Source organism: Saccoglossus kowalevskii, chromosome 8 (genome assembly GCF_978046115.1).
Source record: "Saccoglossus kowalevskii chromosome 8, keSacKowa6.1, whole genome shotgun sequence".
Lineage (NCBI taxonomy): Eukaryota > Metazoa > Hemichordata > Enteropneusta > Harrimaniidae > Saccoglossus > Saccoglossus kowalevskii.
This window is the reverse complement of record NC_140648.1, coordinates 2,715,728-2,734,828: the sequence shown is the minus strand read 5'-3', so window position 1 is coordinate 2,734,828 and position 19,101 is coordinate 2,715,728. Positions and strand designations below refer to the sequence as shown.

General features: G+C 36.0%; 2 protein-coding genes across 2 annotated transcripts; both read left to right on the top strand.

Moving 5' to 3' along the window:
* The first annotated feature begins 15,637 nt into the window (after window positions 1-15,637).
* Window positions 15,638-16,474, top strand: LOC102806384 (uncharacterized). The gene has a single exon (XM_006812662.1). It carries the CDS (start codon window positions 15,638-15,640, stop codon window positions 16,472-16,474), a length of 837 nt encoding a protein of 278 aa, XP_006812725.1.
* A 1,404-nt stretch (window positions 16,475-17,878) lies between these two features.
* LOC102806508 (uncharacterized) lies at window positions 17,879-18,613 on the top strand. Its single transcript, XM_006812663.1, has one exon. The coding sequence runs from the start codon at window positions 17,879-17,881 to the stop codon at window positions 18,611-18,613; it is 735 nt and encodes a 244-aa protein (XP_006812726.1).
* The last annotated feature ends 488 nt before the right edge of the window (window positions 18,614-19,101 follow it).

The window sequence follows — 19,101 nt, the reverse complement described above, 5'->3', positions numbered from 1 at the left end:
TTGAATTTAAATTCAGTTTTTGACTTTGGTGTAAGAAGCACACAATGGGAGTCTTTGCAGCTACTCTGTTTATATGTATGTATGTGTGTCTGTTCCATAATTACCCCCAACAACAACTGGTCAGCTTTAAATGAAACTTGGACAAAGATGATCTGGAACAAAGCCCAGACCCTATTAGTTTTTGGTAAATTTGATGCATATTAATGTAATAATCATCACATTTCAATGTTACATAGATTTTATAGGGCAGACAGACATGATAGGTTAGTGGTTAATATTCATGCATATTAATTACCGAATGTGTATAATAATTTTGTTTTGTACATAAATGCTCTGTGACTTTACTTTATTAGTATTACATTAAAATATGCATATATTTAATAACTGATTTACATAATAATTGTCAACTGTCACAAGTATCTATCTTATTTTAATGAATCTTGGTACATAAATATTCTAAGACAATGTGATGATCTTATTAGTTTTGGGTTTATATACATAATATTTATCTGATTTGCATAATAATTCACTTTTCGCCTTTCCGCCAAGCAATAAACAGATCTACTTAGTTTTGGGTTGAAATCTCTGCATAATTGCTCAATTTACATAATTACCCAAATGTCTGTCTATATTAAAAAAAAAAACAATTATTGCATTTCAATAAGATTTTTATGTATATAAATGCCTGGGAATGATGCTAAATACAAATTGTTTTGGTTTTGTATTATGGTATTTTCAAAGAGAATTTATTATGTGAATAAAGTTAGTTAGATAAGCCTTCAGCCACCAACCTGCCAATCACTTTCATTGATATACAACACGTGAGGATATGTTCACTGGTATAAATTTCAAGAATATTTCATGGTTTGTGTGTGAATCGGAATACATACCGACTAACTCGGGAAAACTGTACAAGTCTTCTGGTACACCATTTGGTCGTAATTGGTTCCTTTGCTTTCTAATTCTATGCGAGTTCCATTCATCCGCAAATTCATTAAGTTCTTCCTCTAATATAGGCATATACACATACATAAGGCAGTTTCTGTGCATGATCATAGAATTAATGAATAGTCTGAATTAGACACAATCAACATACATCCTAATAGTTTCATATATATCAATTAACGATATAATTCATTCCAAAAGTGATTTCATGAAGTTTACATTTACCTGTCAATTAAACTGTCACTGTCATATATCCCTGAATCTTTCAACATCTGATATTAAAAAAAAATATTTGTATGACATTATAATGGGTATTTGAAAGCTTTCTTCTGATCGGTAGATCAGGAACAGATTGGGATGATCTATAAATTTGATAAAAAACGCAAATATATCGACATTATACAATACTGTTATACAGTACCTTAAATTCCTCCCTCCAAAACTGACTGCTGTATTTGCGTAATTGTGTCCACCAACTCTCGATACACTATTCATACAAAAACAGATTAGCATAAGACTTATACTTAGTATGAAGAAGTGATTTGGTTGTCAATGAACTGGCCACAATAAAAGAGATAGAAGAGTGACTGACAGTCTCTGCAAATTTTCGAATGTTCTCATAAGAAAAATTAGTGTTGTTAAGCACTGTTATGGGAATACATGCGAACGTGTATGACTACCCATGATTCACAATAACGTCTTGATAACGTAAGCCATGTTCTATTGCAGTGATTGTTAGATTGAATTATTGTGGTTTATTTTATTGTCAAGTATTATTGTAGTGTTTTTGCTGATGTTCTAGTTATATATCGATTTGGGCTTTACACATCGTATGGGGGCATTCTAAAAGTGTAAATGCTGTCAACTAACTAATATAGGTTTGTAATCGGAAGATTCATGAAAATCATACAGGTAAATCGATTGTATTGCATAATGTACATTCTAACGTGATGTCCAAAAAATGAATGCCTGTTCCAGTTGATCGTATATGATAATGAACAAAGGTGATACAAAATAAATATAATTCCCAGCATCTGAGTATATGTGTTGTAAATTATTGATATTATGTTTCTGAGAATTGTTAGATGCAATAATACCTGATTGGACATTGAAGTACCATATTTATGTGATCTTTCAAACGCATATGTGTCACTATGATCACGTCTAAAATACATCTGGGCCTGCACCAAATCTCCCAGCTCCGTACCACGATCGGACCTTGTACGGCTCGGACAGACTAAAATGATACACAAGGTAACATTATTTGTGTTATGAAATAACAAATAACTGTTGCAACAGAAAATGCCTGACATAAGCATTATAATTCGTTTACATTTGCGCCGATTCTTCTTTCTATTACAAATGCACGAATCAGTTTAACAGCTTAAAGTTACTACATCACAAAAAAAAAACACACATGTGCACATAGTAAAACATACATAACTGAACGAACATCTGTATATGTGGTCTACGTGTACTTCGAATCGTTCCATGTGTCACAATATACAGAACTGAATATATAATACATTGTATAATATTCAATATATTCATTTTACCTTTTTTCGTTAAATAAATAAGTATTTCATTGTTTTCTAGTTGTTGACCGCGACAAAACAGAGAATTATGGACACGGCGATATCATTTTCGTCAACATTTATTCATAATGCGGAATTAACAAATCAGACCATCGAATTCCCAGGCCATTTCTTTACACACAGTTTATTAAATTTTACGTATTTTATAATGAGACATCAATTATGGATATTTATTTTTATTCACCTTTATTCTGCGTAATCGCGTCGTAAAAGTACTTGCATATAACATGGGGATCGTTGTTGCTTTTGTATATCCTGAGCCATAGTATTTTTCTTGAAAATCCGTCAATGCAGCCATGAATAGCGAAGGGATACTCTTTCTTTCGAAATCCCATAAGTTTATCATAACCATCGCAGTGCCAATACCAATTTGGTCCCTAGAAAAAGTCCGTTAATTTATAATCATTTTCAAGTTGGACAAATCATGTATTTGGGAGACTTTAAAACTTTTCAATTCACGATTGAATCACTTCTATTGCAGGCTTTTACAATGCTCTCCGGATAAATAACTCAGGCATATATTCATATATTCAACTTTGCTCCCACTGTCTAATGTAAACATACCTCGGAATAATATTTTCGCCTATGGCCGATAGCTGGAACCAATCGTCCTCTTCTTCGCATGCACATTTGGTCATAAAAGTGGGCTACCATGATGGCCTCTACTTGATCTCTGTCGAAAACAAATACAATTATATTGCTATTTCAGCAAATGAGTACAATGCGAGACACAATTATACCGATTAGTTTACCTTGTAGCGAATATGTGGTACTTTTGCCTGACGCGTTTGTGCATGGATTTAATCCCAAGTAGCCTCCCTGAGCCTTTCATTTCCATCTGATAAATAGAGAAAAAGTGCATTTATAAGTATTTTTTGAATTTATCAACATGTCTAACATATACTATAATATTTGGTGTTTAATTGGATATAAAGTTTAATATAGTTTCTTACTTTTATCGCCTCAAGGACTTCATCAGGCGTTACTGATTTATCGTGCCTTGTTACTCCCCATGACACCATCCTCCTTTTCAACGTAGATATACTGAATAGTATAAAAATTCAATTTAACAAGAACAATCTTCATATATTTGTTTATTGTTTGTCACACACACAAAACAATAAGAACAAATAATAAAGAGGAGAAGAAGAAAAGCATACTTAGTCATAGCATAGACCCTCAACCCTTTGTTGAGGGTCTATGGTCATAGATATAATTGAAATGAATCGAAATGAATTGTCATGCTGTACATGCTGCAGTGACAACGCCGCCTCGTATTTTATTAGATAATGCTGATAACTTCAGAGTGGATGGGTGTTTAACAGGATGGACGCATGGAGCCGGGAACAGCCACTGGTGGCGCTGTATATCTATTTAAGCTTGCCAACGCTTACGCCGGTTATCTGTGTAAACATTGGAGACACTTTTCAATTTTTTTTGGCCAATTTAGTATGCCACAAAGCATGTACAGTCTTCAAATAACCACAAGTGGTGGTCAAGACTGAATATACCAGATTTCAGCGTTTCATAATAAAATATTTCCATTAATAATCGCATTTTAAAATAATATACATGAGATATGTCTGCGTTATCGACATATTGCGTACGGCTCGAATGCGGCATCACAGTGAGGTCAATTGCAAGTTAAGTTTAATGCAAGTGACGTTCATCACCGTCAATGAGGTTTGTGAGTCAAACCTCAATGACGGTGCTGAACTTGTGTTTGTATTTCAATCCCACACATAAGCGATGCTACCAGATATATACACAAACTAACGAGCCACACCAGTCCAGCGACTGCTCAGATTGCAAAAGATTTGTACACATTCCCACTATGTTATACTCTGTAACACAGTCCCTGTGACTGTGTCTGTAATATACAATTACACTTCCGGTTCCCCCATAATTGGGGCAAGTGTAATACAAGTGAATGACGGATGATGGTCTTCAGATGCTTATATATATTATGGAGGTCGTTGATTGGCAGAGAGTGGAGATTAAAAGGTGTGCAGATAAGCAGCTGGGATATGAACAAACGTAGTGATCAAAATTGCCGGCGGTGAGACTCCGTTCTACTTCCCGTTATACTATAATCTGCACATTCTGAATATACTTGAATATACTTTGTGTTGTTATATAACCGTATAACACACATGTATACATTCCTAGTTATTGTACCGAGTACTCATAGTTAAAAAAGACTAAAGATTTAATTATATTCTTAACAAGTTCGTTACACAGCCCGGGCTAACCCTGTTTCCTCCAGTGCGTGAATGCAATTGAGTCTAATTTTACACTTCATGGTTTATCCGATATTCAATCATATGAGAAGTTCCGCACATCGTGTAGCATGAACACTACTATTCTCAAGATGGTGACGAAATAAAATTGTCAGATTTTTGAGGCTGTTGTAATCTGAGTGGTTAAGTGTATGTGATCAATTAATACAAATAGATGACTTGATAGTGGCACAATATGTATTGTCAGCCATGCCATCCCTACAACGTTAACCTCAGACACCGTCCCCCAACAACTGGTGTTGAGGGACAGTGCATGAGTAACATCGTAATAAGTCAAATAATAAACAGCTGCTGTCTGTGAAATATACAAAACAAATTATTATTGACAATGTGTCGAGTTACTTACCTCCACCTAATATTTAATTTCTTTTTGAGGTACAGTAAGATTGTGTCATTCGTCTTTCCCCGTATGACTAAATTCTCTACAAATAATGGTAGATCCATGGCTTTCGAAAAAGTGAAGTTGAAAATTAGGTTTGAGAAAAGAAAGGAAATAACAATCGTCGATACATCAATTAAACAGATCGACACAATTATGCCCGAGACATGTATTATAGTTATTTAATGCGTTTAATATGCAAAACTCACTGGCAACGAAATTATCGATGGAGGGTTGTCATATACAAAACATGTCACAATTATTCAGAGTAATCAAACACAAACACGCATATTAGTTGATTATACTAATCTGGGTGTAAAGAAGAACGAAAATCATGAAGACTTACTTACCTTGATAACATGCAAGTCGCAAAATGAGTGCTCTGTATGACCGGTCTCGTCGGTGATTGAAGATGAAGGCTTCGTGATTGGACAGTACGTTGGTCACGTGACGCGGTGGTCGATGCCAAAGGTTACAAATATTTTTGAAAAATTACTTAATTTTTTTTGGAAAAAGAACCTGGACGTAAAATGTAAATATATTTTAAAAAAACAGAAAAGGATTTCTTAATTAAAATGAATTTCAAAAACGGAAACGGATTTTAAAAATGAAAACGAATTTTAAAAACGAAAATGGATTTTTAAAATGAAAACGAATTTTAAAAACGAAAATGGATTTTAAAAACGAAAACTGATTTTTAAAATGAAAGCGAATTTAAAAAATGAAAACGAATTTTAAAAAAGAAAACGTATTTTAAAAATGAAAACGAATTTTAAAAACGAAAATGGATTTTTAAAATGAAAACGAATTTTAAAAACGAAAATGGATTTTTAAAATGAAAACAAATTTTAAAAACGAAAATGGATTTTAAAAACGAAAACGGATTTTTAAAATGAAAGCGAATTTAAAAAATGAAAACGAATTTTAAAAACAAAAACGAATTTTAAAAAAGAAAAACGAATTTTAAAAATGAAAACGGATTTTAAAAACGAAAACGGATTTTAAAAACGAAAATGAATTTAAACAATTGAAAGTGGCCTTTAAAAATCGATTTCGAAACCGAAAATGGTTATTAAAAAGGGATTATAAAATAAAAATGAATTTTCAAAATGTAAATGAATTGTAAAAATGGTTTTATAAAATGGCATGTTGTGAGCCACCTCGGTTGCCGTACTCATCATAAGCCCGAACACTTGTATCAACATCTTAGGCACTGCGACTCTGGGCGGCGTCCAGGACAACATGAAAACGATTATAAAAATCCTTACTCGTATAAATTATTTAACTCACCTGCACTATGACCCCTTTCGACCCCTCAATGTTAACATATGAATAAGTAAATAATAAATACTCTGTGTCCAGCGTTCAAATAACGCCAATGTTAATTACATGATGGTCACGAAAGTTCGTGATCCCCTGCGCTCAAATCCTTTACCGTTATTGTCTTTATGATTCTCTGGTCGTCTTCGTACATAAATGTCGCCGGTACTCGGCACGCTATGAAGCACTTTTTTTCGGGTTTACACTCAGAAATTTCTTCTTGGCCGTCCAGTCCCTTTCTTTCATTCAATACGTGTTTACTCACGTCGTCTGTGACGTAAGTTTCCCTGTGATGGAATGGATTCTCTCGGAGGCACTTCGGTGCAGCATAGAGGATTCTTCTAGCAATACTCGCGTCCAGAAAGACGACCTTTATTTATTTACGTGGTTTCCCTGATTTGAGTGAACGAGTTGGTACTGTGTGCACGCTGTATGGCGACGTTCTCCTCAATCCCTCTCACTTGCATGTGTTTCACAATAAATTCGCTAATGAAACGGGCGCACGATCGCTCCTTCTTTTCCATGTCCCCAAAACCAAAGAAATTTGGTTAATTTGCCTTCCTCTGTTCTCTAGATCGTAATTTTTCAGTTCTCACATCCTCAGTCCTTTGATCGATTCCGCCTCACGTGCTACGTTTTCTATCGTCTTTTCAACTTCATCTACACGGTCGCCCACTTGATTCAGTGAAATTTCCATATCTTCCACTTTCTGAGTCGTTTCTGTTAGTTGATACTTAATTGCAGTGTTTCCCCTAGAAGTATGAGGATAATAGCCAAGTGGCTATTGCAACCTCCAAAACATTAGCCAAAAATAATTTTCTATAGCCAGTTCCTGTTACATAGAAGCTGACAAATGAAAACCAGGCTTTTACAAAAAACAATTAATTTAACTATAAAAAAAGAGTGCGACCCCAGAAGGGAGTACAATTTAAGCATGAAATATAATGCTTATATGAAACACACAACTTTGTAATGTAACTGACTTGTATTAACATGTTCAAGTAATAAAAGTGAACATTTGTATAACAATGTAGTATAACAATATTCTGCAATACAGAAAAAAAATAACAATACAATGTTTAATTAACACCATATAATTCTGATTCACTTAACTTTCAGTGTCTGACACTTGGTCTAGACAATCAGAACTATAGTCTAGTTGCTCATCAATTTCACTTAGAGTGTGTTGTAATTGTCTTACATTGGTGGCCATACATTATTGAACACCTCAGTTGTTGGCACACTACCGGTACTATGAATTCTCCATTGTTTTTGACTGCACCAAACAGCATAAGCAGAATGAAAATCAAAATTTGTAAGTGTTGGACCATTTAGTCTAATGTTCATTAAAACACTTACATTTTCCACCTTGAGCCTATTTCTAAGCTTAGTTTTGCACAAATTATATGCACTGTAGCCCTGTTCACATTCAGCAGTTGACATAGGAATGGTTAGACCAATCTGCACCAATTTTGCAAGGTTTGGATAAATTTGTTTATAATTTGTGAGCAAATACTTTCCAAATTGTTCAAAGTTCATGCCTTTACAGCCAGGTAATAAAGTCCTTAGATTGATCCATTCATTCCTTGTATCTACTGGATGAATTAGTGGGGCAAAAACAGGACCAGATTGCAATACCTTCTCTGTACCATAATGCTCTACTAATATATCAATTTCAGAAAAACCAAAATCTAAAAGTTTCTCCTTATTGTTAGGGAGAGTATCTGGTTCAAGAATACCAGTATCTGGAAACCTAGTGGCAATATTATCTGCCAATTTCACAATAAATTGGGTTCGTACTGAATTAAAATCATTTCTCTGTTTCTTACTGTCTTGAATTGTATGACTCTTATAAAGAAATGAATCACCCTCACTTGTTGTTGGAATTGCCTCAAATAAAGTTTTCAAATTACTGCCATCAATAGACTTCAAGGCAACAATAGAATCTATAGTTGACTGTATATCGCTTGAAACTGGTGAAAATGTAACATTTCTGCTCTGAAATTTTAGAGATAAAAGCTTGATAAAATACAGTGCATCAGAAAGAAAACAAGATGTGGCTAGAAATTTGTAGTTAGACACTTACTTTAAAAGACCTGATGCACATGGATCACCCTTTTCACTCTGTTCTATAAAGCATGTTATCAGTGAATCAAAACATATCACTATAGCATCAACAGCCCCACTAAATGAAAGCCAACGTGTATCAAATACTTGCTTAAATCTTCTTTTGGCATCGCCCAGTATGTGCTGTATTTTCTTTAGTTTGCTCATATGGTTTGGCGAATAATGAAAATATTTAAAAATGGCATTGGTATTTTTTAAGGTATGGTATAGATTTTGCAGCTTGGGATGCAGCCAAAGCTAAGCGATGGGCTACACAATGTACAGACACTATAAATAGATTTTGCTCTTTTACTCAGCAACTCCAGACTTTTTGCCTGTAAACACTGATGCACCATCACTACCTAGTGAAATAAAATGTTTAACTGTAAATCCTTTCATTTTAATGATTTCCAAAAGTTTCTCTGTTATTGTTTCAGCATCACCACTTTCTAACTCTTTTTAACAGTTGTAGTTAGTTTTGGCCTCCCCTTGCTTATCAACAAAACGTATATAAACAATCGGGGTTTTATCAACCGAAACATCTGTAGACTCATCAAACAAAATAGCATAAAACTCAGCCTCCTTAACATCTTCTCCCATCTTGTTATTTATTACATCAGCAATAGATGCTTGAAAACCTTCTATACTGCTGGAGTGCTCATATGTTGTTTGGTCATCACACTTCAAATTCTGGACGGATTCAAGTCAATTTAAAAAATTTAAAATTTAAAAAAAATCATTTTAGTTTTGTTTTTAAATTGACAAATTATCAACAAAAAATTAATAAATAAACTAGGTAATGGCGAGTGAAGAGATAAAACATTCTTAGTAATATATTACGTACCTGTTCCTTCAAAAACTGATTCATAGATGTCAATTTTACATTGGCGATATTTTCCTTCGCGAACCAGTACACGCTGCGTAGGGCTGCCAATACAGCAGGCTCTGCTTCGACAAACGAATTTTTCATTGCATGCTTCATATCCCGTGATGAAAATTTATCTTGCATTGCTTGTTTATGATCCCTTGTCGATGCATGTTTCTTCACATTGTCAAGTTTCAGTTTATCGCATCCATTAGTAAAGATATTTCGTTTACTTGTTTCTTTACAAAATTTACAAAACATCAAGTTCTTTGTGTAATCAAGTTCTAGCCACGGGTATGATTTAACCCAGTCATCACGCATACCTCGGTTGACGCGACTTTCTTGGCACTTTCGGGACCTTGATTTTTCTTCGGTTAATCATCCGTTGTGACATTTATTTGAACTTCGTGATCACCCTCAGACTTGTCTTTTTTCAAAGGAGGTGGTTTTACTTGTCCTTCTACGAAACTGTCAAGCGTACCCTGATAAATTCGTTTGCTACGAGCGGAGCTTTGCATATTGGCAGCCATTTTAATAAATGTTAAGATGACGTCATTTATATAATACAGTGCACGCTATTGGATAACAAACGGAATGAGGTCACAAGTTACCCAATTGGAATCAGCCTTACAAAATAGAGTTGTTTTATGATAATTAGACAAGTGTTTACGTGTTTCGATTTTTTTCACGTGGAAATCTTTCTGGGCAGGCAAATAGAAAAAGTTCACACATTTTCGTTATAATTTTAGCAATCGCCAAATGACGAATTGGGGAAACTTTTTATTAGCCATTCTGATTTTTTTCCGCCACTTGGCGATTTGGCGAACGGTAGTGGAAACACTGAATTGGGTCAATTTTCGCCATCTCTTCTTTAATTGAGAACAAAAGTCTCAGCATCACCATTGATCTTTCTTGTTCTGACAATGCCATGGCTGCCTCGAGATCTCTATCTTGGATTACGTGATCGTGTTGTTCATTTTGCTTTCGACTGCTGGCAAGCATGTCATCGACTCTTCGTTTCGCAGTGACGGTGTCATTCTTGGTAGGATTGGTTAGTTTCTTCGTTTGTGGCATTTTTAGTCCTTTTTCCAATATTTTTAAGCAGTTTTTCTCTTCATATCGTCCGGAGCCGTCCACTCACGAGGTCAACGAATTTGACGCATGCGCAGAACCTCAATTTACAATTACTTACTAACCGGGCAATGTCTTTTTTTTTGCTGTGTCATTTAGCTCCATGAGATGCATTACCCAGTAACATAAATTCATACTATAATTAAATAAATGATCATCATCTGAGGATACATCAGGTAAATTAGTAATTGAAAAGTTACCATAATTATAATGATTTAAAATACAAGTTAGAATGGTGTCAGCTATTTCAGCCTTCTCCCCTTGACTCTAACATCTGATTTCTTGTAGTGATAATAAACTGCTTGGGTGAACATCTACACTTTCCATATTCAGATATTCGAGTACCTATTCTAAGATAAGATGCTCACCAACAAGTAGCAACAGCTCTTCATGTGCTCTATAGTTTGATTTAACGTTTACATCACTTCTTTCAAGAATGGTTCCAAAGTAATTCAATGTGCCTTCTACCCTTGTGTTCCCTTTAAACAGACATCTATAGGCTTTCTAGAGAAAGATATTATAGGAATTATTATTTGGCATGTTGAGATGAAAAATATTGTCATTGTACAGTAAGTATTCAATTAATTAGTAGTAGCCGTACTAATTAAGATGGAGTGTGAGTGTAATATTGAAGTGTAATATTTGTTTTTGTTGTCGTTTATCTCTTCCCTAGTATACCATTTTTACAAATGTGAGATTTATTACTCCCTGTTGGACGAATTCTGATTTTGGGATTTGTGTTTTTAATTCTGTCCATGCCATTTTTGCAAGCCAAGGTTAATTTAAGTTTGTAATTTATTCAGTTGTTGCCTAACTATCATATGACTGAGTTATTAACGGACACACTTCATTGCTTTCTTAAACTACATGTGTACCATTGTTAAATAGATAACAAGTATTTACAATTTACTTACATGGAGTAAATCTTGTTGTGTATGCCACATCTCGAACGCAAATGGATGAAGGTGCTCAAATCGTTTTGCTGGTGTATCAGCTAAGGATCTTAATTTCTTGGCACCTTCTTACCCAACTCTTGTAAGTTGATCACCGCCAACAACATTTGGCATTCTGGTACCTGTGAACAATTTAAATTAGATAAATCATGAACATGTCTAAAATAAATCCCACATTTGATGATACATCGTGACACTTTCAAATTGCAGAATATGCTTGACTGAATGGGTGAGGTATTGAATAACATTTGAATATAAGGGTTTTGCCTTACAAATGAAGGGGATGCTTTTTAAAAATTTTCACTAAAACTAATATTTTAATATTTGAATGAATTTTGGATAATAATCCATGAAAGTTGTGTAGTTACGAGAGCCAATGTTTTTGCTGTACCCAGTAGGCAAAAATAATATCATTCTCAGCAATGTTCCAGGCTACATTATGAGTTGTCACTGTACTGTGCATTTTTGTTATTTCCTATAATTCTTATATCATTTTTAAATATAATATACTCAACCTATATAAATTAAATGGGGACAGTTCCCTTAGCATTTACAGTATTTCCTCCTTCAGAAGACCCCTTATTTTTTGGACATTTATGAATTGAAGGTATCCCCGGTTATGCATCCAATGAGTTTAATCTTAAAAATGAAGATATTTTTACTAAAATATGTGTGTAAAAAGTGTATTTTATTGAATGAAAATCATTATGGTAGTTCTTAAAAAAAGCTTGGTTTGTTTTTTTATGAGATAAACTGCATACATTTCACAGTGTATGGTGAACAAGACAACATGATTTACACTATTTTAGTTGTATTCTACCATAGAATCTAAGCATCTTTTTTTCCCGTTGTCAGTTATATGTCAGCTTTCCCTCAATGGATTGAAAGAAATGTCTGTCGTCCACCATCGTTGTTGTGAACTATTTTGTGGGTGTTATAACTCCAATAATATTTGGTAGAACGCTAGGAAACTTATATTGTTAATTTGTAAGCATAGATGTCTGTATTGTTTTATAACAAAATTGTGGTTTTTGGAATGTTTTTTTTACAAGTGTATATAGAGAAATTTCATAAGTGTAGTTAAGACATTTGAATGAGGAATTATATAGTTTTCATGTTTTTTTTCGTTGAATCTGTTTTTTTCCACTTTTTTCTTTGATTTTCTTGTGATGTCAATCAATAAAAAAAGTATAGTGTAGCAATAGCAGTGATATAAAAGTACCTACCACCTTGATAAACAATTGTGAAATTATTTTTAGAAGGCAATTTATATTATCTAGAAGCTAGCCAGATAATTTATAAACCAAAACATAGCATAAGCACTAGTGGTTAACTCCTTCACAATATTCTCATAGCTATTCAAGATTTCAGTTCAATTTTGTATAATACAGGAAGAGACTTCTGTGACATCTGATCTGAATACGTGTGTGGCACATGCTTTGGTAACATTTCATCCAACCACTTGAAACAAGGTATATTGGATGCTATAATTTTGCCAAGGATAACTTTATACCCACCAAGAAGTATTTGCTTCTCAGTTGCTGTGAGTACAAAGTCAGGTGGTGTAATGACATTCTGATCGACTAATGGAGGCTCATCAGACAGGACAGATGTTGCAATTCTACTAAAGATTATATTGGAATGAAACCAATGGATATCCCTGTGTTGACTGACGCTTGACTGATGAGTCGTCCTCACTCTAATATCAAGATTAATATTGTCGCCAAATATTTTGAAATAAGGCTGTTTTCCTAATTGTAGAACTAAATCTCTCTTGCTGTCATCCACTATTTCATCTAGGATCCTCAGCTTTAAAGTTGAACTTTGAGTGAGACACAGTCTATTTAACCTTGCCAGTAACTAATAGAGCAAATTAAATTAAAGTATTAACTGTGGCTTATGAATGTATATAAGGTAATGAAGTTTACTACTAGAATATTAGCATCAATATATTGATGTATAGTGGTGTAATTTGGGGAGTTTAACTAATTGTAGAAACATACATTTTGTGGAAGCAAAGATAGTATTTTCTGTAAAATAATGAGTATGGAAGGGAAAGAATTTTTTATTTTGCCCAGAAAAATGTACAACCGGGTACATCTCCCAACCAAATCGCCAGAGAGATCAGATAATGTAAATAATTCCTCATTCTTTTTACCACATATACATTGTTCTACTTGTCAAGTATCCTTACGCAATCATCGAGGACCATCAGGGCAACTTTGCAGGGATAACACCAGCAACTCGTTCGATTTTTATAAGATGGCTACTTCAACTCCCACACAGCAGGACGACGAAGCATGCATCACATCGTCACCACTACAAGATAAGTTAACTGAAACTCGCAAACTGATCCATAGTTGGAGTTTAACAACATCTCAGGACTAAAAAGATATGCTGGAGGCTCTTCGTCAAGTAAACGAACAACTGCAAATTGAATTACAAATAGAGGCAGAAATGGCCAAAAACGAAGCTCTCAAAAGCAAAGTCAAGAAAACACACAGTTCTAAATCCAAAGTGAACACTGGTGACGAAAAAAAAAAGACCGTAGAGCGAAGAAAAAGTTGCAAATAGTAGAAACCCATAGCTCAACCGATTCTGAATCTGAGCAGTCTACATCATCCTCAGATTCCAATGGTGATACCATACGAAAGGTAGGAAACTAGCTTATGATGTATTTCACCCTAAATTAAAGAAAAAGAAGCCAAAATCAGGTGCTGCAAGAAAGTCTACTGACCAAGTGTTCCATGGCCCCATGAGTTTACAAGTAAACTGGCTACACATGGTTCAAATACGGATGAGTTGCCATACAACCAACTGACCCTCCCAGCATTGACAAGGGGCGAAATTTATATCATCTTTCACCAAGAGCCTGAACCGAATACAAGCAGCTAAGAGCCAGCCATCTTACTGACTTACTGCACTTGTGTGAATTGTATACTTGGAGCGAAGTCCGCAGTTACCATGCCGAAGTACTGAAGGAAATAGAGAGAGGTTTACAAAGATGGAACGGTGACTTTTCGCATATTAAGGCAAGATGTCTCTTTACTAGGCAGACTAGCAGCATAAGAGATCAGACACGCTACTGTGGCAACTTCCAAAGGGGGCAGTGCAGGCATGGGAGTGATCATCAAAACCAGGCTGGTGAGACAGAGTACCATATTTGCCGCCCGTGTTTATTCATACGCAAAGTCAAGGCCACACATTCAGCCAAGGACTGCCCACACAAACCAAAGGAATGACAACAACATACCAATATACAAAATAGTAGTGACAGTTACATTAATCACGATCCAAGCAGTACCATCACCGATACCTCAATTGTATTACCCCCTCATAAACATTTTGTCCCCACGTTGGACTTGGTCTCCCAGGACCACACAAATACATCACTTAACAATCATGTCCCCACGTTGGACTCGGTCTCCCAGGGCCACACAAATACCTCTTTTCATAATCATGTTCCCGCACCACCGAAGAGCAAACCATAGTTACCTTGTATGGAACGTGTATCCCCTCGATGGATACCAACACATAGCATAGCATAGCAGTAGCACATAGCAGTAAAAGACCAGACCAATCTATTGCGCACTACAGTCAAAATACCCACAAGGACACAGGTGATGATATTGTAGGCTCTAACGAGGTTACGCTAAATCGTTTTAACTACCCATTATACACTTATAAAAAACATTAAGAAAAAACACCTTTATTTAACCAACACCAGCATTATCGAACCACCAACTATCAGCTGGCCACCAACATCCACATTGAATTTTGACTTCTTGTGCAAAGCACACACAGTTATCGTGCAATCAGGCAAGCCAAACCAGGATCAGCGAATTACCGTGCCATCAACATTCAATGTAGAACTGTGGCATACATCGCTACATGATTAGATTGATAACATTATCGTAGACTTTCTGCAATTTGGTTGGCCAATCAACTACACAGATAGCGTGCTACCCCACACATTCAAGCACAATCACAATTCTGCAGTCAATTTTTCATCACATACTGATTCATATATTGCCAAGGAAACCATGCTTGGAGCGCTCGCCGGTCCATTTTCAGGCAATCCACTATCACTACCATTGGCATCATCTGTACCAAAAAAAGGGTTAACCGAAAGGCGAACTGTTATGGATCTATCTTTTCCAGCAGGCACATTAGTCAACGATGGCATACCAAATGACAATTTTCTTGGTGATCCATATAAACTTCGGTACCCATCAATTGACAACCTGATTCAAATTATAAACCATTATGGTCAAGGTTGCTTATTGTTCAAAGCCGACATACGGCGTTGCTACAGATGGATTACAGTTGATCCCCATGACTATCATCTGTTAGGTTTGGCATGGAGGGGATTACAGTTCTTCGATACCAAGCTTCCATTCGGTCTTCGGTCAGCCGCCATGGCATGTCAAAGAACAACAAACGGGCTCATGCACATTTATCGCAAATTGGGATACCAGGCCACCAATTACATTGATGACTTTGCAGGAGGAGAGGCACCAGCGAATGCACAGAAAGCCTACGACTCACTCAAAGACACAATTACTAAGTACGGGTTTGAGCTGTCAATTGAAAAATGTTGCCCACCAACGACCTGTCTAACATTTTTGGAAAAACAATTTGACACAATAAAGATGCAAGTTAGTATCCCAGAACAAAAACTCAGTGAAGCAGAAGAGCTGGTATCAAAGTTTTCACTCAGGAAAAAATGCACTAAACGAGAGCTTCAATCACTCATTGGCAAGCTGGCATTTATAGCAGACTGTATACATCCTGCTCGACTATTTCTTTGTCACATGTTGGTACTCCTTCGTAAGACCAACAAGAAACATCATCATATTAAACTCTGCCTACTTCCGTAGGGATGTTGTTGAGACTATCGATAATACATTGAGAATATTTGCAATCAATAATATATCATTTATATCGTTATCATTTATTGTATTTTTACATAGTACATCGATTATATCGTTTTACTGTTCCATTTATTCATGATGTGAGAGTGATCGCTGTTTGACCAATCAGGACTCTTCGCGGGCTTTTACTCTAAATAGGGGACTCCCCTATTCAAAAAGGTAGAATTCGAGAGTTGTGTTATTGTTTACCAGTGAGCCGTCTGCTGTAAGTTTTGTCGTGGAACTTTACATTGTAAACTTACATAGTTTTGTACTTGCTACTGGACATTGTGTTACATTGTGTTAGTGTTTGGTTCCTTCAAGAATTCTGCGATAATAAAGTGGTTTGAGTTCAGTGTTATCGCTGTGATCGTGATTCTGTCCCCCCGCGAACTGTCCATTGCGGCAGTATTCCAGGTGAAACCCCAAGTTAAATATTTCGAACCTAGCGTGGGGACCAAGTTTAACGACGAGTCCCAGATACTTATTCAGTATCAAATTGTCCCCCCAACAGATGTATCATGGTGGATCGCATTCATGCGTTGTTACAACGGTGTCAGCACAATTCCAGAAACTGTTCTCAGCACCAGATATGCGATTAGCTACAGATGCATGCCTTACTGGTTGTGGTGGCTGGTTACAAAAACACACAAGTGTTATTGAGTACTTTTATACTGAATTTCCTTCTACAATGCTCAACATGCCAATAGCCGCACTGGAGCTAACAGCCATTCTGGTTGCACTACGCCTATGGGCAATGCAGTTATCAGGGAAATCACTCATTATATACTGTGATAATCTAGTCTCTGTTTACATCATTAACTCTGGGTCTGGCAGAGAGGAGCAGTATAATATCTGGTTGATAACGACAACATACAATATACGGCTAAGGGCAACTCATCTGTCTGGGGTGGACAACAGAGCAGCTGATCTACTTTCACGGTGGCACAAGCACCAATCCCATGCAGTCAATTTCATCAGCTCTATGTCACAATTTAAACTGGTAGAACAACATGTGCAGGAACAAGATTTTATAATTAACCATAACATTTGAATTTTTTCAGGTAATACAATAGAGGAAATAAAAGCTGAAGTTAAAAATCGGCATTCCGCCCAGGAACTTACAAAAACTTGCACTGCCAGCTAAATTCATACCTTGCTTGCTGCACCAATCTAGGACTTGAACCATTCCCAGCTGCAGAATTAACATTATGTATATGTGCATGCGTGCTTTCGCATTCATTCAAAAGCACTTAATCAATCAGAAACTATGTATCTGGTATCAATACCTGGCACAAGCTTTTAGGTTTTTGTAATGACAGTTTTCACAGCATCGACGTCAAACTTACCCTACGGGGACTAGAGAAAACTATGTCATCTATGCCGCATCAGAAACTTCCAATTTTACCAGAACATTTATTAGCTATGAGACAGTATTTGGACCTGGATAACGAATTTGATATAGCTGTATGGGCTTGTATTTTGTTTCTTCGAAAGTCAAACATGGTGCCTACGTCACGCCACAAATTTTTACCGCAAGAGCAACTCCGTCGCATGGACATCTCATTTGCAGTGCAAGGTCTAATGTTACACACCCAGTGGTCAAAAACTCGTCAGAAACATGACTTTTGGCATGTTATTCCTGTAGCTAAAATACCTAACTCGGTCATTTGCCCGGTCACTGCATATTGTAACATGTTAATTCACATCCCTGCCTCAGCGGCCTCACCTGCCTTTGTATACTCTCATTCAGGATCTCTCACTCCTCTTACTAGTCATGCTCTCACCCGAAAATTTAGGTCTTTGGTCATTGACATTGGGCTTGACCCCTTAAACTATACTGTTCATGGCCTGCGTAGGGGAGGAGCTACTTTAGCAGCAGCTGCAGGCGTCTCAGATCACCTCATAAAGGCACATGGTGACTGGAAGTCTTTGGCCTACAGAGGCTACATAGCTCTTCCACCCTCATTTCGTTTTTTCGATCACCCAGGCTATGGCCAGTACTTTCAACTTTTAGACAGTTACCTTAAATCTATTTCAGCTTTGATTAGCAACTTTAAGCTTGTATTTTCAATCCCTTGTTGCCTAGAGCGCCCCCTATGTTAGTAGTTTGGGTAATGTATTTCCCATCGTCATTTGCGGCCCGCCATCTTTGAGTTGGCTACTTTTTCACCCATCCCTACCGCAGACCCATTTTTATTTTCCTAGTTTTATTGTGTTTCTCTTTTACCTTTATACTTGTACATTTTGTATTTAGTTAAGCCTGGGTGCTTTTGTGCTATTTTTGCTGTTCACTAATAAAGCACCACCTTTTCTGCCAAGCTGTTGTAGTGTATTTTGTTTCAGTAATTATATAAAAAAAAAACAGGTATGAAAAAAATTATAGTACAGCATCATGCCTAACAAAATACTAATTAACATGTTAAATTAATCCATGTGCTGGATTAATCTCATAACGTAAATTGTATGAAATTTGCATTATAAGAGTTGGCGAAAACAGTACACTGTGCTTGCAGCCTCTCACATCAATAAATACAATATAAGTGATTAACATAAATATTATGTAAATTATATAAATATATACTATTGACACG